The 21,878-nt window shown below is 35.2% G+C and overlaps 3 protein-coding genes and 1 pseudogene across 3 annotated transcripts; 2 read left to right on the forward strand and 2 right to left on the reverse strand.

Moving 5' to 3' along the window:
- The first annotated feature begins 220 nt into the window (after nt 1-220).
- Nucleotides 221-2,780, forward strand: LOC147399089 (uncharacterized). Its single transcript, XM_086448504.1, has 3 exons — nt 221-982; nt 1,107-1,601; nt 2,222-2,780. The coding sequence occupies exons 1-3, from the start codon at nt 385-387 to the stop codon at nt 2,527-2,529; spliced, it is 1,401 nt and encodes a 466-aa protein (XP_086304630.1). The 5' UTR covers nt 221-384; the 3' UTR covers nt 2,530-2,780.
- A 3,420-nt stretch (nt 2,781-6,200) lies between these two features.
- Nucleotides 6,201-10,235, forward strand: EMB2744 (Pentatricopeptide repeat (PPR) superfamily protein). The gene is made up of 2 exons (XM_086448505.1): nt 6,201-8,654; nt 8,751-10,235. Exon 1 carries the CDS (start codon nt 6,333-6,335, stop codon nt 8,526-8,528), a length of 2,196 nt encoding a protein of 731 aa, XP_086304631.1. The 5' UTR covers nt 6,201-6,332; the 3' UTR covers nt 8,529-8,654; nt 8,751-10,235.
- LOC147399091 (putative calcium-binding protein CML46 pseudogene) lies at nt 9,601-10,488 on the reverse strand (annotated as a pseudogene).
- Nucleotides 10,489-17,948: 7,460 nt separating this feature from the next.
- Nucleotides 17,949-21,675, reverse strand: LOC147399092 (cyclic dof factor 2-like). Its single transcript, XM_086448507.1, has 2 exons — nt 21,256-21,675; nt 17,949-19,656 (listed from the first exon to the last, which is right to left on the reverse strand). Exons 1-2 carry the CDS (start codon nt 21,457-21,459, stop codon nt 18,355-18,357), a joined length of 1,506 nt encoding a protein of 501 aa, XP_086304633.1. The 5' UTR covers nt 21,460-21,675; the 3' UTR covers nt 17,949-18,354.
- Nucleotides 21,676-21,878: the final 203 nt, after the last annotated feature.

Consider the following 21,878-nt stretch of genomic DNA (forward strand, 5'->3'; position numbering starts at 1 on the left):
TGTGGGCTCAACTTAAGCTAGCTAGCAAAACAGTACAGTAGAGAGAGAGTGTGAGAACCCAAATAAGAGATTTTAAAACATAGGGGGCATGTAGTTAGGCTTATCTCACCTTTCACACGTGTGAGCTAGGTGGTGGCGTTGTTAAAAAAAAATTCAAATAAAAAACTATTTGAATTAAAATGGTGGTCAGGGTCAGTCAGGGTGGTGAAAGTGAAATTCCTATCAAGTGAGAAGAAGCCGTGTGGGTTTCTGTTAGGACCCTTTTTCTATTTTAGATTTTTCTCTTTGTCTGTCTCTTTCTCAGAGTCCTTCTCCTTCTCTTCAAAGTTACAATCTTTCCTAATCTCTGCATTTGTGTTTTTTTATTTTCCTTTTATAAGAATAATGAAGATGACCTTAGAACAGTTCAACAGCAATATCTGTCACCAAGAAAATGAAGGTATGAGTATGACTACCAACAACAAGTATGTTATTTATGGACAAGAGCAGTCTCATAACTTCAACAGTTACTCTTCTTCTTCTTCATCTCCTCCTTCTCCTCCTCCTCTTTGTTCTTCTTCAATGGGTTTATTTGCAGATATTGGTTCACTTTCTATAAATCCAAACTATGGAGTAATCCAAACTGGGTCTTCTTCACAAGAGAGTTATAGAAGTTGTTGGACTTTTCCTTTTATAGGGAACTCTACTAACAGCTTAGAGGATCCACACAATAACAGTGAAGGAGGTGATGGAAAGGGTTCTGATTCAAGTGACGGGTTTGGAGAAAACAATGTTGCCATAGAAGACAATAACAACAGCAACTTAAATGAAGAGAACCCAAATGAGAATTCTTTGAATGGGAAAGAAATAGATAGTGGGCAATCAAAGCTTTGTGCTAGAGGTCATTGGAGGCCTGCAGAGGACACCAAACTTAAGGAACTTGTAGCCCTTTATGGCCCTCAGAACTGGAATCTTATAGCAGAGAAGCTAGAAGGAAGATCAGGTAAAATAAAACTAAATGAAACTATACAAAACCCATCGTCCCAAATTTTTTTTTTTTTTTTTTGTTGGGTTTAATTTTTATTAATGTTTATTTATTTTTTGTTTCTTTCTCTTTGGTTTGTAAGGTAAGAGTTGTAGACTCAGATGGTTCAACCAGCTAGACCCAAGGATTAATAGAAGAGCTTTTAGTGAAGAAGAAGAAGAGAGACTAATGGCTGCTCATAGATTGTATGGTAACAAGTGGGCCATGATTGCTAGGCTTTTTCCTGGAAGGACTGATAATGCAGTTAAGAACCATTGGCATGTTATTATGGCTAGAAAATATAGAGAGCAATCTAGTGCTTATAGGAGGAGAAAACTTAGTCAAGTTGTTCATAGAAGGTTGGAGGATGGCATAAGAACAGAACCCAACAACTGTATTAATCTCTGTAATAGGAGTCTCAGCAACACATCTCCCTTCACATTTGGAGCTTTAATTGGTTCACCCAACATGACTAATGGTGGAGAAGATTCAGTTTCAAGTTGTAGAGATATGTTTCTTGGTTCTTCTTTAAACCACACCAAGACTCCTCTCCAAAGTGGTTTTTGTGCAGAGCAGACACATTTTGATTTCTTATCTGGTGTGTCCTTTTTGATTCCTCTCTGTTAGTTAGTTTGTGCATTTGGGTTTCTGTGCTGTTTTTCTTGGTGTTTCCTTTTTGGATGTCTGCCTCATATTTTTCATTTTGTTGATCCTCATAGTCTCTCCATTCCAGTGCAAGTTTAGTTTGTTTAACTAATTTTATTATCTAAATGCATTTATTCCCTTGGTTTTTAACTTTTAACAGGCACAATTGTATCTAATCCCTTGTAATCTACCTTTTTCTTCTCTACTACCCTTTTATTTCATAAATATTTTATTTATTTTTATGCTTTATTTTCAAAGAAAATTAGAACCCAACAATAATTTCTACATGGGGAACAAAGTCGTGTATTTCAATAATTTATCCCTTGTAGTTCCATCTGTCTCTTCTCTACTACATCTATAATATTTCTTATATATTTGATTTATTTTTATGCTTCATTTTCAGAGAGAAAAAAAAAAAAATAAGAACCCAAAATTAATTTCTACACGGGGAACAAAGAACCATTATTGTTCTCTTTTGAAGGAATTTTTGGTGATTTGTTTTTTTTTTTTTTCCCTTGATTTACATTTCAGTAAATTTCATATTTTCTAATAATCTGATTGGGTATTTTGCAGGTCCAAAGAATCATGTGATGACAAGCCTTTTTAACCAAAAGAATTCTTGGGATATGCCAAGAGATGATTCAATTTCACACTTCAATGGTTTCTATCCTCCCCAACACCACACTCCATTAACAATGGCAATGCAACAGTCTCATCAACACAACTACCCTTCTTACTTTTCTGACTCCAACACATCAACATATCATGTGTCAACAAATGGAGCATCATCATCATCACAAGTTGAAGAGAGCAGAGTGACCAACCATTTTGAGACTATTTCACCACCATTCATAGACTTTCTTGGAGTAGGAGCTACATAAAAAGGAAGGCTGAAGATAGTAAAAGAAGAAACTATTTCAAATTGACAGTGGGTGCCCAAAGTATAAAAACAGTTTCCATTGAAGGCAAAATGAAAGGGGATTGTTGTTCAGTTGGTTGGCAGAAAAAAAAAAAAATCTGAAAAAATCTTTTGTTGTCGTCACCCCCATCATTTTCATGTAACCTTACCAGTTACCACTTACATGATGAGACTCCTTCAAAGGTGAAAAAGTCAAGATATTAGTTTATAAAATGCTTTGTCACCCTTAAATTGGTTTTCTTTAATTTTTTAATTTTTTTTTTTGTTAACAAACAAACAAATAAAACTTAAGTTGATTAAAAGTATTTGGGGGCAAAATCAGTTTTTTTATAGAAAAAACAATCTCCTTGTATGAGTGCCCATTTAATATAAAATCACTAGTAGTCATATTTTCATGTAGCGTTAGAATGAAATGTAAAGAACTAATATAATTTTGAAAAAAATGCAAAGAACTCTGCTTCTTGTAAAATTTGAGGCATGGATGGCCTTTTGATAGTAGTCTATTTAAAGATTTGGCCTAAGATTGGGGCCGCTCTGCATTCACCGATTCTATTTATAAGAGTCGGTGCGAGGTTGTAGCTGGTTTGGGTCTATTTTAACCCAGATAATCTTTAAAAAAAAAAAATAATAATAATAATAAAAATTGGTGTTGCAAAGTCGTTTTTTTGCCAAAGTAGCGTTTGGGGGTGGGTGTATTTGGAGATCAGGGGTGCATTTGCGGCAGAAGTTAGCAATTTGGGGCGTGTTAGTGGTTTTTTGGATACTGGTCATAATTTAAGTTAGCAAGTAAAATGCCCTACAAAATGTTTTTAACCTTTTAATTAAAATGACTTTTAGAATATGTTTTTAAGTATTAAATAAATGATAAAAAATACAATTTTTTTAAAAAAAAAATATTAATCAAAATGTCTAAAAGAGTTTTTATAGGTTAAAGTACGCGTTGAGACCACCATCTGGGTTTCAAATCCCCTTTTTATTAATTAGTTATTAAAAACTAATATGTTCACTAGCAAGAAATAACATAAAGCGCTTCTATGGTCATAAATTTCAATATTATCATTTTTATTAAAAATGTTATTTTGATTTCGTATAGATTCTTAAATGTGGGTAATGGACAATTTTAATTTTTTATAGTTTTTTGAGATTTTGTGAGAATTTGAAAGTCAAATACGAATCAAATGATGACTTCAATCAGTGATTGTGAAAGTCTTTAAAGCTAGAACCCTAGGAATTGTACAAACCCTAATTTACTTTTCGAGGGAAAAAAGAAAACATTCCTAACTCGTGCATCATGAATCAAAATGCAATAACGTCCAAAATTATTGCTAATGCGTCCAATTTGTTAATTTTTTTTAAAGGTTTAAGTCTACCAATTTATTTAACACAACTCGTGCCAATGTTTAGAGACAATGAAATTATTATTGTCCCAACAATGGAGACGTCCAAACTAGGGTTGTCAATAGGTTAGTTCTAGTTCTACTCCCAAAGAATCAGAATTGGAATCAATAAATTTTCTCATTTTTTATTATCAAATTAAAATTGGAATCGTCGTAAATTTTATTTTCTCTCGATTCCTATCAGTTATGTATTTTAGAATCAATTCTAGTCAATCCAATAAAAATGATTCAGAACTAGGGTCTTCGATTTTGATTCTTAATCGGTTTTGGTTAAATGGGTACCCATTGACACCTTTATGGGGTTTGGAATCGGCGGAATAATGTAAAAAAGACTCCAGTGGAGAAAGAATTTTAAAAGATAAAAAATATTATTTTTTATATTATTATAAATTAGATCCTTTCAAATGCATTAATGAATCTCTCCTAGGAGATGTGGGATTACACTAAATTATAAAAATTAGATTTTACTTGAGGTTAGACTTATCTTTAGAATTAACTTAAGAAATTGTTTTAGAAATTTATAGATTAGTTTTACAACCTATTATGTCATATTATGCAATGTAAGGATATTTATGTAATTTTAAAGATATTAATTAGTTACATTTGCTATAAAATAATTGAACTAAATGAAATACAAGTTCCTTATAAAGGGTAGCTTGGTATTTCCAAGTCCCTCTCGAGTGTGTGCGTGTGTGTGAGAGAGAGAGAGAGAGAGATGATGTGGGTGTGGTGGGGTGGGGTGGGGGGGTGGGTAACAACATAGCAGAAGACATGGGACTTTTCAAACATCCTTTTCTCATGAGCCTGCAAAACTCAGGCACAGATTCTTGTTGTGGACATCAAACTTTCTCTCATGCATTCATTGATGGTAACTGTTCAGCACTCTCTTCTCAACACCATCATTGCACAATTCATGCCACCCACATGGGTCACACAGGCTTCCAAACTTTGTCCAATACTTACATAGAGAGGTTCAAAATACTTATTATAGCCCCAAATATCCAATAAAAATTCGAAGAAAAACAAACAAACAAACATAGTAAATTAACTTCAAGTGTGTACTTATCTAAGCTTAGACATTGGATGCTTCATTTAGGAATCCTAATGCTTTGAAAAGTCTTTAGGATTTTCCTTATGAGTGGATTTTCATTATTATCTTCCTAATTTTTTTTTTTTTTCCATCTTTTGGAGTAGAAGAAAATTTATGAGGAACCAACCGAATGCTTACCATTGATATGGACCCAAATAATATACCAAAATCACCTCGGTGTTAGTATTGCAGAAAGTTAAGTCCATATCTTTTGGGGGTTGTAATACACCACCATACCCTACAATGGCCAATTCTATGATGACTTTCATTCCGAAACCCTTCGTTGATAGTCTCCACTCCCCAAATAGTCTTTTCTCAGATTCTGCTATTATTTTCACTCTGGTGCTCTTCTTAAAACAATAGGTTGTTCTTTTTAGATCACCCCTTTTGAGGTTTGAAATTTTGTTTTTTGGCTTATCGGAGGTATCCCCACCCTTTAAGTGAGACTAATCCCACGGTCATATGCACCGCCCTCTCAAAAGGTCCTATGTGCAATTGGTTGAGTCGAGGGTCAACTAGACCCTGGAGGGTGACCCCAAGAAATTCATAGTTTCGTGAGATTTCGAACACTTGACTTGCCCTTCTTGAGGAGCTTATCAAGGCTCAGCTTGCCACTAGGCCAACCCCTTGGGGCTTCCGGATTTGAACTTGAGATATGGTGTTTGTTCTACTAACAAATGATACAGACCCGTCCGATAAACCAAGGGTGATGTTAACTTGTGGCTTCAGGGCGCAACTTAAGATACATTAAATGCACCTCCAAAATTTATCTTACTAACTAAAATGTCCTTTAAAAAAATTTCTACTACAAATACCCACGAATGATTATTTCCAAAGTGTTTTAAAGTGCACCTTATCATGTGTCTTTAGGGCACATGTAACGAAATCAATAATACATCAAAAGAACCTAGGTGTTACTATTGTCGAAAGATACGCCCAAATCATTGAGAAATGTAAAGCAATGTTATTATGCCTGCTATTGTCACACCAACTTTTACTAATGCCACACCAATTCCCATGTAAATCATGCATGGCGTTAGTAAAAGTTGGTGTGGCAATAGTAACTCTCTTAATTTGTTCTCCATGATTTACTTGGCTGTACCTTAACATTGCGCAAGATCAAACCAGTGCATAAATACTTGGGGAAAAAATATCTAGGTATGGGCAAAGAGGTAATTTTACTGCAGTCTAAGGGGTATGCTATCAGTGAAAAGTGAAAACCCCATTGATCTGGTAAGTCCCATCTGTATTTAGGCCTTTTCTTGTCAACCCAGGCCCATGAGGTGTTACCCAACTCTATATCTTGTCCTCCTAACGAGCTCTAAAAACGATCCATGTCCACCAATGCCCAACCTAAAGCCCAGATTGTACGGTCACAATTTCCTCATAAAAAACGCCCATTCTCTGTTCAAACCAAATGAGATCTTTCCATCTCTTGAAAATACTATAAAATTACTGAAACTATCTGCTGATACAAAAAACTTGAGATTCGGTAAAACAATCCATGCCCATTTGATCATAGGCACCCAAACCAGTGAATTTGATTTAATTCGAACCAACTCTTTGATCAATTTATATGTCAAATGTGGTGAAATTTCAGTAGCTCGTCAATTGTTTGATGAAATGCCTGAAAGAAATGTAGTTTCTTGGAGCACTTTAATGGCGGGTTATTTCCACAATGGGTTATCTTTTGAAGCTCTGAAATTGTTTAAAATTATGAATTCTGGGGAATCCTTGAGTCCCAATGAATATATATTTGCGACTGTTCTCTCTTCGTGTTCTAACATTAGAGCTTTCGAAGAGGGCAAGCAATGTCATTGTTATGTGTTGAAATCTGGATTGATGTTTCACATATACGTGAAAAATGCCCTTCTTTTCATGTACTCAAGGTGTTTGGACATCAACGGGGCTTTGAGAGTTTTTAAGACCATACCCGGATCCGATATTCTTTCTTATAATTCCATTGTTAATGGGTTTATAGAACAAGGGTATTTTAGGGAGGCGTTGGAGGTTCTTATTAAAATGGTGGATGAATATGTTGAATGGGATCATATTACTTATGTAACCGTTCTTGGTCTTTGTGCTCGTGTCAGAGATTTAAAATTGGGGTTGCAAGTTCACAACCGAATCCTGAGGAGAGGAATTGAGCTTGATGTCTTCGTTGGTAGTGCAATCATAGATATGTACGGGAAATGTGGTAAGATCTTCAATGCAAGGAATGTTTTTGATAGGTTGCACGACCGTAATGTAGTCTTGTGGACAGGGATTATGGCTGCTTATGCCCAAAATGGGTTCTTTGAGGAGACGCTGAATCTATTTCTTGAACTTGAACCCGAGGGAGTTAGACCAAATGAGTACACATATGCTGTTATGTTGAATTCCTGTGCTGGGTTGTCTGCACTAAGGCATGGGGATTTGTTGAATGCTTGTGCAGTTAAGTCTGGATTTAAGGACTATTTGATTGTTGGGAACGCTCTGATCAACATGTATTCAAAGAGTGGTAGCATTGAAGATGCGTATGAAGTGTACTCGAACATGATCCATCGAAACATTGTAACATGGAATTCGATGATATCTGGATACTCCCATCATGGACTTGCTAGGGAAGCTCTGTTGGTCTTTCATGACATGTTAGCAACCGAAGAAGTCCCCGACTATGTAACTTTTGTTGGGGTGCTATCTTCTTGTGCCCATCTAGGTCTCGTGGACGAGGGATTCTACTATATGAACCATTTGATGGAAGATATTGGAATCACTCCTGGGGTGGAGCACTATACTTGCATCATTGGGCTTCTCAGTAGGGCTGGGCTACTCAATGAAGCCGAGAGTTTCATGAGGTCTACCCCAATAAAATGGGATGTTGTTGCGTGGCGTACCTTGCTCAGTGCTTCCCATGTCCATAGGAATTTCGATTTAGGGAAACGAGTTGCAGAGATCATCTTACAATTGGATCCCAATGATGTGGGAACATATATCTTGTTATCTAATATGTATGCCAAGGCGAGGAGGTGGGACGGAGTTGTAAATATTCGTAAGTTGATGAGGGGAAGAGACATCAAGAAAGAACCCGGAGTGAGCTGGATACAAGTAAGAAATAATACCCATGTCTTTGTTTCCGAAGACAAGAAACACCCGGAGTATGTTCAGATCTACAAGAAGTTAGGGGAACTCTTATCACAGATAAAACTACTGGGGTACGTGCCTGACATTGCAACAGTTTTGCATGATGTGGAGGACGAACAAAAGGAAGAGTATCTTAGTTATCACAGTGAGAAGCTGGCCATAGCTTTTGGTCTTATGAACACACCTTTGGGATCACCGATTCATGTAATTAAGAATCTTAGGATGTGTGATGATTGCCATACTGCTGTGAAACTCATCTCGGAGGTCACGAAAAGGAACATAATCGTTAGAGATGCCAATCGGTTCCATTGTTTTGAGTGTGGGACCTGTTCTTGCGGGGATTATTGGTGATGATAGTGAATGGCATATCGTGAAGCTGTTAGATACCTAACATCAATCTATAGACGTAACAATTATACTTCTATAGACTCGAAGCTAAATCCACAACAGTAGAGCCATTTATTAGCTCCTCTTAAGGTAATTAACAGGTACACTAGACTTTCAATATCTATCTGAGTTTCTGTGGTTTATCTTCTAATCTTATTCAGTTTTCTCATTTCTGTATGATGGCAGCAATAAAAGAAGATAAGAGTGAAGGGAAAAATCTCGTAAGGTGACACTATTTTCTATCTGTTGGAATGCATGGGCAGAACGCAACATAAGAATTTTTCAATGCTAGTCACTCCATCAAGACTCTTCGGTTGCATGGGTATCTTTATTAACTATCCTTACGATTTTTCAAAGACGGGGAGTTTGTAGAAGATTGGGGAACCCCGCTACTATAAACTGAAAAACAGGTGGAATAAATTAAATTTTGATGGAAGTTCCCTATGTAATCAATCTGGTTCTAGTGATGATTGGAAGAATATTTTGAAGATGATCGAATGACACATTGAAAGTGTTTTGGGGTTGAATTGAAGCATCAAGGATTCTATGAGCATAGATTTATAGCTTTTCGTTCGGGTTTGACATATTCAGCATAAGTTGTAGTTTTCTATTTGGAAGAATTCTTATTAGCAGATGGAAGCTTAAAATCAAATTCACTTTGATGTGTCTCAACAACTGCTTCAAACAGAGAACCGATTCAAAATAGAGAGTGCGAGGCCAGAGAATCTCAATCGATATAAATAGAGATTTGTGATTGAATGAATGAAGAATTTAGTTTTGACTTATGAGGCTGATCACCCTTGAAGTGGTCAATGGCGAGTTTTATTTTCTTCTATATATTTATTTGATTTTAGCCATGTTATACAACAAATTGATCTTGTTTTCATTGTGATTAAAACTGGCTTTTCTTGACCAGAAATCAAACAATAATCTCATGGATTCCTAACTTCCCACTGTATTTTTAAACCACTTTGCTCTCTTTGATCATTATTGATATAAAATGAGAAAAAAAAAAAAGAGATTCAAATCAGAAAGATTGTCAAAATTAAATTTAATTCAATATTTTTTTTTTCAAGTTCATACTATACAAAAATAATGGAATCAGAAAAAACTTTTCTCCATTAATTTCACGAACTCGTTGAAATCAATCCGTCCATCTCCGTTGTCATCGTAGGTTTTGATCATCCTTTCACATGCATGCACCTCTGATCCTTCCTTGAAACCCAAACTACTGAGAACTTTTTGTAGCTCTGTTGTATCTACAAACCCATCTCTGTTCTCATCAAATACATCAAAAGCTCCCTTCATCTCCTCAACACTTGGTTCCTTCTCCTCAAACATTAATGAAAACTCATCCAAACCCAATCTCTCTTGAAGCTTCTCACCATTTGGGTTACAATCAATCTTCAATTTCCCCATCACCATCTCCACATCTTCTTTGCTCAACTTCCCATCATCTACTTCTTCATTAAAACACACCTTCTGGCTCAAAAATTTCTTCTCCAACTGACAATCCGATTTATCAAAGATGAAGTCGAATTGGGATTGGGATTGGGATTGGAGGAAACATAGAAAACTAGAATAGAATATCTGAATTCTAGTAAAAACCCATTTGTGAATTCTATGAAACAAGAGAGATCCAACAAAGCTAGCTAATATGAAAGAAGAAGGTGAGAGGGTCTTGGGTGATGTCTTCTCCATTGTAAGGAGATTATAAAACTACAGAGTACTTAAAGGAGGTAAGAAAGAAAAGGTTGCATATAAGAAGCAAATGAATTAGAGAAACCGGTTTGTATTGGTGATTTGAGGAATGAAGGTGTTGTGTTTATATAAGAGATTGTTGGAAGGTTGAAGACATCAAATTTGTCAAATTTCAAAGGTGGGAAAGTGCCTTTATGATGCAAAGAAGTCATATTATGTGGGCAAGTTGGAAAGAACACAGAAGTGGTCAGATGGGAAAAATGCCCACACATGAAGGTTCTGTGATCCTGGTTTCGCCTACTTTCCTTTGTCTTTGTTTGATTGGATTTTTGTTTTATGGGTACTTCCAGGAATGTAGGACTTTAGTCTTCAACGACTATTATCTACCGAGAAAAAAAAAACATTTTGAAGTTTCTTGGAAAAGGGTTGAGTCAAACTGTCAAACAATCAATAATTAATTCAATATGGATCTTTTTAGGGTATTTAGACATACCTACCTAGGTTCTGGTGAATATTTGAGATACCACGCTGTTTACTTCAGTCTTCTTAGAGAGTAACAGAAAATGACCTAAATGTCCTTGTATTCAACCTCTAATAAAAAACATTTGACTCTTCAATTAGGAAAAAAAAATATCCACCATTTTCAACTTCCCAAAAATCGGGAGCGGATGATCCTCTATAGCTCCTACCAATGGTTGAGACTGTGCCACATCATCAAGGTGGCTTCGTCCAATCGTTGAAGCTTTGGGACTCATTGACCATCCATTAAAGTCCCAAATTTTATTTATTTATTTTATATATTTTTAAATCTGACCTAAACAATGGATACAAAGAGGTCTATGTTATTTTTATTCAATTTGATATTTTATGGATGGTAGAACAAGAGCTATAGGGGGGAAATCACTACAAAGGATCTGCTCCCCAAAAATCATACTTATTCTTGAGATTTGAACTTAAATGAGATAAGGGTGTTGACATTGAAGGCGAGGGTAAAAAAATTTTACCCAAAAATTCGAAGATGATGTGTATTGGGAGATTTGGTCAGTGGCTGAAGAGGAGGACATTTAGGTCATTTTGTGTTAGTCTCACTAATGAGAATGAAAGCACATGAGGGGTAATATCAAGTATTCACCAAAAGCCGGAGGGGCAGTGTCTAAATAAATCTTCCTTAATTTTAGTTTTTACCCCACGGTTTGAAAGTCGTTGAAAGCAGGCTGGGGACTCTCTAGCCCATGGTTTTTAAACTCGTCCAAGACCGAGACGTATCGCCCGAGTTAACTCGGTATCAGAGTTGAACGAGACTAACTCACAAAGTGATTTTTTTAACCGAATTTTACATCTTATGTACAAATTTTCGAGTTATCTCATGAAACGTCTCAAATGTATCGGAAAACTCATCCGAGACGACTCGGTATCAGAGCTGAACGAGACGAGACGCCATACCGAGTTTAAAAACCATGCTCTAGCCCCCCGGTTGTTCAACTACCATTTAAGACTTGAAATTAAATTACTTTTTTACCCATACAGAGTAGGGTTGGAAAAAGGTTGGATCGGGTCACAGATAACCTAACTTCGCAATGAAATAGCCAAACACGCGGTTTAGATGGGTCAACTTGAACCCAACCCGAAAGACAGTGACCCTTAAAACTGGTCGGAATCAGTCACAAAGTCGGAGTACCCAGTTTTAAACGATAAGGGAAAACTTCAGGAAAAAAAAGGAAAAAAATGACAAAATATAAAAATAAATAAAAAATTATGTATATATTAAAAAATTTATTTTAATTTATTCTATGTATCCAATATAACATGTTCTCAAGCATAATTAAATACGTTATGTTGTAAAAACAAAAAAAATTACTCATCAATGTATCTTTTGATCAAAATAATACACTAATGAAGAAAAAAAAAATCATAAAATCAAGATATTATCATCAAATCCCATATTTTTACCTTTATGAATCACCAAAATTCTATTATGTATCAAATCACACATTATATATATATATATGGGTCAGGTTCAAGGGCCATATGAGAAAACATATGTAAAAAGTTTCGTTTTTAATAAAATTTTAAAATATGGGTTAGAAATTTTGGATTGAGCTAATTTTTTGTGAGGATGATCTCTATGATGGGAAGATCATCCAAAAAAAAAAAAAAATCAATCCAATCTGAAACTTCTAACCCTATTAAAAGTGATTTAGAATGTGGACCGTCAATTTTTTACCAATTTTTATCACTAATTTGTAAATCACTTTTGATGGATTTAGAAGTTTCTGATTGAGCTGATTTTTTTTGAGGATGATCTTTTCATCATAGTGACCATCCTTGCAAAAAATCAGCTCAATCCAAAACCTCTAACTCTTATTTTGAAAAATGAAAGTTTTTTCATATGTTTTCTCATATGGCCCTTGAACCGCCCCCTATACATATGGATGGCATTATTACGACCCCCATTACGACTCATCGTTTGTCTCATATGGGCAAAAATGTTTGGAATGGGCTGATTTTTGGTGAGGATGATCTCTGTGATGAGGGGATCATCCTGACAAAAAACCATCCCATTCCAAAACTTCTAACCCCATCAAAATTGATTTACAAAAATTGGACGGTCTAAAATTTTTCAACTTGTAAACATGGGGCTAGAAGTTTCATAATGAGCTGATTTTTTGCAATGATGATATCCTCACCATAGAGATCATCCTCACAAAAAAAATCAGCCCATTCCAAATATTTTTGCCCATATAAGACAAATTGGTGTGTCGCAATGGGGGTCGTAATGAGGGTCTACGGAACCGACCCCATATATATATCTTGCAATGTTGTTAGTAAAAGTTGGTGGGGCAATTGAAACTCTCTAGTTTGACTTTAAAGGGATAAAAGAGAAAAAAATAATAAAGTTAGAGAATTACTACTAAGAAAGGGGGAGAAGAATAAAAAAATAATAAATTGGGTTAACAAAGGAAAGATATTAAAGCTAGAAGGGTATTTTTAAAAAAGATGGCAAAAGAGAAAAGATTGTTAACTTGAAAGGATATTATTGAGGTTGGGGGTAGATGAGAGGAAATACAATAAAGTTAAAAAGTGAAAAAGGAAAGGCATTGTAGTTGGGATGATACGTGTCAAGGATCACATTACAGATCCTCGGCCTTAATTCAAGGCTTTCCATTTGCAGTATCTTTGACCTAAGATTGTAGTTTCTAATTATATTTGATTGTTTCTTTTCATTCTTGTAATTACCATATATAGATATGGAACTGTGTATATATAGATGAAATGGACTCGCCACTAAAAGTGTGGTGGTTTTTCAAACTCTCTCAATACATTTATCCTTCACTAAATTATAGTAGAGTGAACCTAGAATTGTGTTTTATTATATAGATAAACTAGCGTTCGCCCGTCCCTACAACATGAGCATCCACTTAGGGGGTTAAGGTGGAAAATAGGAAAAATAATAAAATTAGGGGAGTATTATTAAAAATATATCGAGGTTGAAGGGGTAAAAGAGGAAAGATTGTATCGTTAGAGGAGTATTATTAAAAAAGGAAAGGGGGCGGGGGAGAATAAAGACAATAAATTTGAAGGGAAACGAGGAAAGCAATTGTGATGCCCCCAAAATATTAACACAAAACCTCATAACAAATCTCAAGGTATTAGGTGGTGTCTCGAAACGTTGGTATGATTTCTTCTATTTATGTTAGTATTCCAAGGTACTCAAAAATCTGTTAAACTAAATACATAATATTTTGCATATATATACAAAAAATAAATAAGCAGCAAAAGTCTATGTACATCTAACAACGTAAGGTAGATTAAAGTGTGGAAGGCATAAAAATATACAAGATTTATAAAATACCCTCTCACTAACATAGTCTTAACATTTAACCCAAAATCTATAATACAACCTGGATGGATTGACACGGCTAATAGGTATAGCCCCAGTACTCACCAAGTAACTAATTATGGTCATCTATTTGACCTACTAGATGATCATCGTTCGTCAACTCAAAGTCTGTCCAGCAATTGCAGACTCTGAAACTAAAAAAACAGGAAGGAAATGGAAAGTAACAGTGGTTACCCACTAAGTAAACAAATAATTTTCACTAAGAACCTCTTTTAACATGAACGAGTAAACATTCTCAATTATTTTAATTCATGGAAAGTTTTACAAGATAAACTACGATTAATTGGTACATATAATCAGGAATAATACAACTAAACAGTTAAAATTCACATTACATCAATCAAGAGTACTCATATTATAACATTTTATTCTTATACAATCTTAATTGATAAAATTAAAATAATAAACATGTTTTTCATTTTATAATTCAAAATAATACAATAGATAGATAATATACAATGGTGGAGTAGTGAAATTAGAAAGTTGGGATTCTATGACTGATAACTTTCATTCGGGATATGGTGTTGCAATATTTTACTAGTTTTAGTTTCTGATTTTGTAGTTGGTCGATGCAGCTTATTACACTTGGATGACCATTTAACTAGCTTATGCTGGCCGTTTGACGTGACAGTAAGTAAGGGGTCTATTTTCGACGTGTCAAAACGTTCGATTACTATAGAGTATTAGTGATCACTGATTAGTCATCTTCATCTATGCTTATCAGGCATATGATTCTCATTATATATCATCATCTGTATATGATCACCTTTACATTACAAGTTCACTGAAAAAGATAAAAAAAAAAAGAAATTTTTTGTGACGGTTTGCGAAACAATCGGGTGATTTGCGAAGATCTTGATAACAGCGTTTTCTTTCTCTTCTTTAACAGAGAACGAATCAAACTTTAAATAAATGAAACCTCGAGTGAAATATGTCGAAACCCACTTAAGGGTATGACTGATTTTTTATGGAAAATGGAGAAAGAGAAAAGAAATCAAAAATCAAAGGTGGTGAAGTTGTAGAGCTCGTTGACGCCAACTACTTTGTCTTCTTCATCGAAGATCAACTAGATCCAGTTCGCGACGAATCTTGATGCAAAGAGGGTTGAAACCCTTGGGTTCCCAATCGATTGGTTTTGTTTCTTTGGAGAAAAAAATGAACTTAAAGGATTTATAAATCCTTTTATATAAAGAAAGTAGGACACAATCGATATTTCTAATTTGTTTCTATGTTTGACGCAAGTTCAACTTTTCAGACTCGACAATTGATGAATTAATACTCTATTTTCTATAATTTTTTGATTCGGACCTAATGGTGCAATCAAATTTTTTCAATTCCCACCCGAACAAAAATTCATCATTTTAATCCCGTTCAACCCGAAAATCAAGGATTTTATAATTTTTTCATTCTAACTCAAATTTGAGTATGCTTACAAGCTAAAATATGCTTTCGACTATTTTGAATCAAATAGTGAAGTCAGATTTCATTAAAACGAACATAACAAAATCCGAGAGTTTTATCCTAAGTCCTATGTTCAAAATTTTCTCAAAATTCTACTATTTGATTTTTCCTTGAGATACGAATTAAAACTTAGGGTATTACAACAATAAAGTGAGATCACCTACCGAGGGATAGTTAAGATGGTAAGAAGCGATTGGGTGTGCTCCACAGGTCATGACTTTAAATCTCTATATGCCCTTTCACCAAAAGGTGACTACTTAATGGCTTCACGTGACAGGATGAGATGATGTGTGTGATTGGGGATTAGTTTTGTTGGATAAGGTTGGTCTTTGGGTTGGGCAAAGCCCGATAGATCAAAGGCTAACCCGCTACATAAGGGATCACCTCGTTACATGGCATGTTTATCCTACACAAGTGGATTTCACTATTGTGTTTTATTATATAGATACATCATAGGTGGAAGTGACATGTTCTCCAAAGAGGGCTGGAGCCAATTGTTGTTTATTCATATGGAAGAATGACTTTAATATTAAGTTTTGATGATCAATAATGAATCTTCCTACTAAAGAAATTATATTATCCTTTTGTAATATTTCTTGTCCAGAAAATATTTTTTCCTCAAAATTTTGTATTGAGAATCTGTTTTATACAAATTGATTTAAGTTGGAGCTAATTAAAGGAAGGGCAATATATTCTTATGAATCAAAAGTCCCATCTAAGTAAGACAAAAATCCACAAAAAGGAAAATAATAATAATGAATTAAAAAAAAAAAAAGAGGAATTCCATTGTCGCACCAACTTTTATTAACAGCCCCCCATTGCATATGAAAATCACCAAAGAATTAACTCACATCTTGGAGTGCTGTTTAGTAAGAGTTGGTGTGGTAGTAAAATCTCTATAAAAGAATCACCTAAAAAGGCTTGGTGGAGTCATGGGCATTGGGTCCCACAGTAACTTGTAGGAGTCATTAGGAGTACAGTTTTATCAACACCACCCATCTGTAAGCTAAAAAGAAAAAGAAAAAGAAAAAAATGGAATCATGGGGTGCTTGTCACTAAGAAAAATAGTGTCATTTTCACTTCGATACAGTCCGATCTTATGAAATTGACAGAATTTTCTATGTTCACTTTATCTGAAACCAAACTAAAGTTAATTGCATTGAAATAGTTGATGAAGGTCAATAATCTATTTTGGGTATGAATCAAAGCCAAAGTTTTAATCATATATAATGACTTTAGATCTTTATTATACTATTTCAATAACAGATTAAAATAATATAAAAAAATAAAAAAGGGGTGATTTAGACATGCCTCCCTACATTTTGTCAAATATTAGAGATACTCCCTTATATTTTGAAATTGATGACATGCATCATTTGACCTTAGTCTTCTAAATGAACTAAGGGAAAAAGACTCGAATGCCCTCATCTTCAACTTCTAGTCAAAAACTCATGTTTTTCTTCTTATAATCAGTCAACTTCAAGTTCTTCAACCTCCATGGTATATCTACTCAATTTAATTAATCTTCAATTTATCATTTTGTATTTATAACTAACCTTGTACATGAAATCCTAGATTTTGTTATTTAAAATTTCATCATTTTTAATTTTTTCAAAAATCTTATTTATTTTTTCTTCTCAAAACAAATCATTTATCTTCAAAATTTTCAACCTTTAAAATAACTTTAATCTATTCAAACCTTATTTTTAATCCATCATTTTCTACCTTGCCTTTCTTGTTGAAAACCTTAGATTTTTCAATCCAAAATTTTATTACTTTATACTTCATCAAAAAATTTATCTTGCCTAGAGATTTGAAGTAGATAAAATATTAAAATAATTAATGAAGATTAAAAAAATTTATCTGAAGATAACTGATTTTTACAAGAAAATTTTGGATTTTTGAAAGATGAGGGTGTTCGATTCTTTTCCCCTTGGTCTATGTAGAAAACTAAGGTCAAGGGATGCATGTCATCATTTTCAAAACTATAGGGGGGCATGTCTACATCTCCCTAAAAAAGTGACAAAGCCGACTTCCCCACCTTTTGGGACTTGTTGAGTTGGAACAAAGGAAAGATGCCTGTTTTTTTTTCCGTAGAAATTCAAGTTTATCAGCACAAGAATGAATACTTTTCCACTTTTGGGTCTCCACTTATACTTTTCTTCCACTTTGAACCCCTCCACTCACCCCTCACATGGTATTTTAGATGTAGAGATGTGAAGTAATGAATTCATTTGGATTTGTTTCATCTCCATACATATTTTAGCTTAAAACAGCTATAAAAATGAAATAAAGAAGTGAGAGAACTTCTTTCTGACATAGATTCACAAATTTATTTTAAAAATATAATTAGCACATCTGAGAAATTTTACATCTAAGAATCTCTCTCTCTTCTACCATATCTCACTACTTCTAATAATATATACAACACACATAACACGAACACAAACTCGGCAAGCCATCTTAAGTGGAGAAACAAAAAGAAAATATAATAGGGTCACAAAAAAGGATGGATGGAATCAGTTGTTACTTAAGCTACTCTAGAGACAACTACCCATTCCTACTTAAGGAAACCAGATAATATATAGGTCCTTCTTCATTCTTTCTCTTATCAATTGAGTTGCTTTGCTGATTCCTGAAATGTAGATGGTGCATTGAAATGGTCCTAATTTCGTCTTCGATGAGTTGAACCGTGCAACCCCACCACTACAATGTAACATTTACGATTTACCATCTCTCGTGGAAGTTGAGTGATCGAGACAAAGCCGCAGGGTTGGCTTGCAACACCTTAGAAGTTTCTTCCATGTGACTCTTTTCGTCGCTCTTTGAGGATGACTCAAAGGGCCTAAGGAGACCTCCACTGCTGCTAGAATCGGACTTGTCCCTCTTGATCCCCAGTGTGGCCCATATGGAGCTCTTAGCAGCTTCACTAGGGTCATCGATCCTCAAAGTCTTTGGAATCCAAATACTCGTCTCTGAATTGCTTTGTTTGAGTGGATCTTTGTTCTCTGAAATACTGGGTTTAAGCATGTCACCTTCCCGTGAATGCTTCCCCAATGTTGGAGAATTAGGACCAGAGGCCGAGGTCGAGGCCAGGCCTCCATGATTTGGTGCAGATGATGGAGAGGGCAGCCAAGGGACACCCCAAGGGCCCGGCACAGGAGAACCCCAATAAGTTGGTGTAGGATAAAATGGTATCGGAAAGGTTGGGCAAAAACCCGGTGGGGGTACTGCAGAAGACCACTGAGGTGTATTCCAAGGATTAGGCCAAGGAGGAGGTCCGGGAAAGAATGGAATCTGTGGAGGGAACCCATGACAATTCTGCATCATTTGCTTTGGTAAACCCACACCCCTTCCCTCCTCCATAGAACTCGAAGCTGTGACATAAGATCCCTTCGATTTATCCTCTGCAACTTCTCCTCCTCTACGAACGCCATTCTGGGTGCAATTCTGCGTTGTTTTATCTGCGAGGTTCAACGCAGAAGCCATGGATTCACATGGGGGTGGTGCATCCGAGCCAAATGTAAGGATTGTGCCTTTGGGTTTCAATGCAGGGTGATGTATTCCATCTGGGGCAGTAGCTTGAGCTGTTTGGAGTGATTCGGAGACAATGATGTGTCTATATTGTGAAGCAGAGTTCTTGTTCTTGCGACGGCCAGCCCCAACAGCCATATTCCTCATGGTTCCACCAGCTGTCCAATATCTTTGGCAGTGTTTGCAGAAGTGTCGTGGTTGGTTTACATTGTAATTATTGTAGTAACAGAACTTGGTGTCCATGCTATTACAGCGGGGACATGGAAGTAACTTATCGGGCTTCTTTAGGGTAGTTTTCTCTTGTGCATCACCCACGTCAATCTGTGCTTCTTCGGTCATAGAAGCATTTATTTTTGCAATTTCGATTTCAACATGGGCTGTTTTAGTATTCTCGTTATTCCTCATGAATGTAGCACGATCTGTTAACTCTTCGGAAATAAGTGGTGGTGCCCCAACTTTCTCTTTAGTCTCAGTGGGTATCCTATGAAATGATTCCTGAAATTTTGATAAGAAATTCGATGAGAAACAATAATCAAGTATCCAAAAAAAAAAACCCCTTTTTAAGTTTTCATTTTATATGTGATCGCAAGAAGCATGATTATGAGAGTGAGGGGGGAAACCCACACAAACAAGTTTATGGCTAAATTTTCGACATTTCTTACATGAAAACTGGTTTCATTTTTCTTCATGTTTTTGGTCGTTATATAAGCAGAAAGGGAAAATTGAAAAGAGAAAATCTATACAATTTCAATGGGAAACATATAGAAACTTTTGCGAGAGAATCAGATACAATATAGTTACTTTCTTATGCTAAACTCAGCTTCAATGGTAGCAATGATAGAAAACCCATGACGCAGAAGGTAATAAAGATTTCTAAACACTTCTAAAACAAAGAATTATCGAAGTGGAATTGGTGGAACTAACAGGAGAGCTAGAAACGATCATATTTGAGAATCTACAAGTAATCGTTTTCATTAATCAATAACCCGAAATATGAACTTAACACAACTTTGTTTGGATTGAAACTCAATTTCTCTCCACCGCGTTTGGATTGACATGAGAGAAATTGGGACAACTTCGGAATTTTAAAATAGCTTAAAAGAGATCTAGCGCCGGAGTTGGAATTATAATTTTTTTTAAAGGGTTTCTCTCCACTTTTGGAGAGAAAGAAAACTCTCTTTTTTCTCTCTTCCCCCCCTCTCTGAACAATCCAAATAAGAGAAATGGAGAAAAACTCATTTATTTTCTCTTCTCTTCCCTCCATTTAGAAATTACTTTGGGAGAAACTAGGGTTCCAAGGGAAAACCTCAGACTAAAATACATTAAAACCTTACTTGAATCTAAGAAGTCCAGTAATTTAGATTAGACTCTCTAAACATTTTCAAGATAATAAGAAATTAACATAAAACTTCTGATAAAAACCACAATTCACAAGTTTTCTTTTAACATAATGAACACAAACAAACACCAAAACTCTTCTGAGTGAATAAGAAACAAAATATTTCATCAAAACTCCTCCCAAAACAAAATTAACTAACAGTTTGAAGAAATACTAACTTTTAATGAGATAAAAGTTTTCTAATCAAATTCAGAAAGAATAAATAGCCATTTGGGGCACTTATGTACCAAGAAACTTGAAAAACAAGGAAAAACAAGTACTTCGAAACAATGACATAAAAACCTTTTTTTTTCCCTAAAATGTACGAATCTTTCCTGATTTCCAAAACCAAATCTAATCCAGATCAGGATTAAGCCAAAAGCCCTCGTAGACCCCAAAATCCCACAAATAACCATAGTTTCTGCAACTATTACCCAATAAAACCTTAATTAGACATCGATTCCCCCTAAAACCACACTTTTTCAACTAAAACCCCAAGAACACCTTAATTATTTAGACCCCAAAGGCCCATATATAAGCTTAATAGTTCTAGAAAAAGCTCAATATTTCAATCGAACTTCATGGACCAAAAATGCGTGACAGAGAAAGTAAGATCGACCCATTATTTCTTTCTGCTCTCTGAGAAATGGGTCGTTCTAAACTCTCTCTCTCTCTCTCTCTCTCACACACACACAACAAAATCTCTTTCTCTGTACCTTTTCTTCTGTTTGTTCTCCTCCTCCTCCTTTTGCATCGTTCTCCTTCAAATTCGTTGAAGGAGAATCGCTTGTTTGATCAAAACTCTCCTCATTAGCAGAAGCTGTGCTACTGTTTCCATGAAAAGCTGCAATCTCCTTATTTCCAGGCAAAGAAATCGTCTTTCCAAACAACTTAATCGCTGGATCTCCAGTTTCCAACATTTTTTGGTTATCTCACTCACTGTTTCGATCTGAAACACCGACAAAAGAAAAACAAAACAAAATCTTTAAATTTTTTTTTTCTCTTTGCTAACGATTAAGGTGTCTTCTTCTTCTTCTTCTTCTGCTTCTTCGTTTTCAAGAGCGTTCATTGTTGTTCGTTTTTTCTGTGTTTAACGAGCGTAGAGATGCCACGTCACTAACAAGACGATTTTCAGCCACAAATTCTTGTGGCCGAGCGACCTCGAATGGTACATTTGATTCGAAGAGAAAGTAGACGCACTCCTCGTCCTAGTCAGCAACTCAGCATTAGTCCCCTAGTCATCAATCGTCTTTTTTCCTCTCTTTTTTTTTGTTTTTTTTTACTTCTTTTATCCATTTTTTGTTGTTTTATTTTATTTATTTAATAGAGCTCGACCAGA

The sequence above is a fragment of the Akebia trifoliata genome, chromosome 7 (genome assembly GCF_017979445.1).
Source record: "Akebia trifoliata isolate Shusen 1 chromosome 7, ASM1797944v1, whole genome shotgun sequence".
Taxonomy (NCBI): Eukaryota; Viridiplantae; Streptophyta; class Magnoliopsida; order Ranunculales; family Lardizabalaceae; genus Akebia; species Akebia trifoliata.

What these genes read in the sequence shown, in the direction of transcription:
- EMB2744 (XM_086448505.1), top strand. Translation starts at nt 6,333, where the DNA reads ATGAGGTGTTACCCAACTCTATATCTTGTCCTCCTAACGAGCTCTAAA.
- LOC147399089 (XM_086448504.1), top strand. Translation starts at nt 385, where the DNA reads ATGAAGATGACCTTAGAACAGTTCAACAGCAATATCTGTCACCAAGAA. An exon ending in GAAGCTAGAAGGAAGATCAG is followed by an intron (nt 983 to 1,106) that starts GTAAAATAAAAC and finishes TTGGTTTGTAAG; the next exon opens with GTAAGAGTTGTAGACTCAGA. An exon ending in ACATTTTGATTTCTTATCTG is followed by an intron (nt 1,602 to 2,221) that starts GTGTGTCCTTTT and finishes GGTATTTTGCAG; the next exon opens with GTCCAAAGAATCATGTGATG.
- LOC147399092 (XM_086448507.1), bottom strand. Translation starts at nt 21,459, where the DNA reads ATGTTGGAAACTGGAGATCCAGCGATTAAGTTGTTTGGAAAGACGATT. An exon ending in GAGAACAAACAGAAGAAAAG is followed by an intron (nt 19,657 to 21,255) that starts GTACAGAGAAAG and finishes TCAAAATTTCAG; the next exon opens with GAATCATTTCATAGGATACC.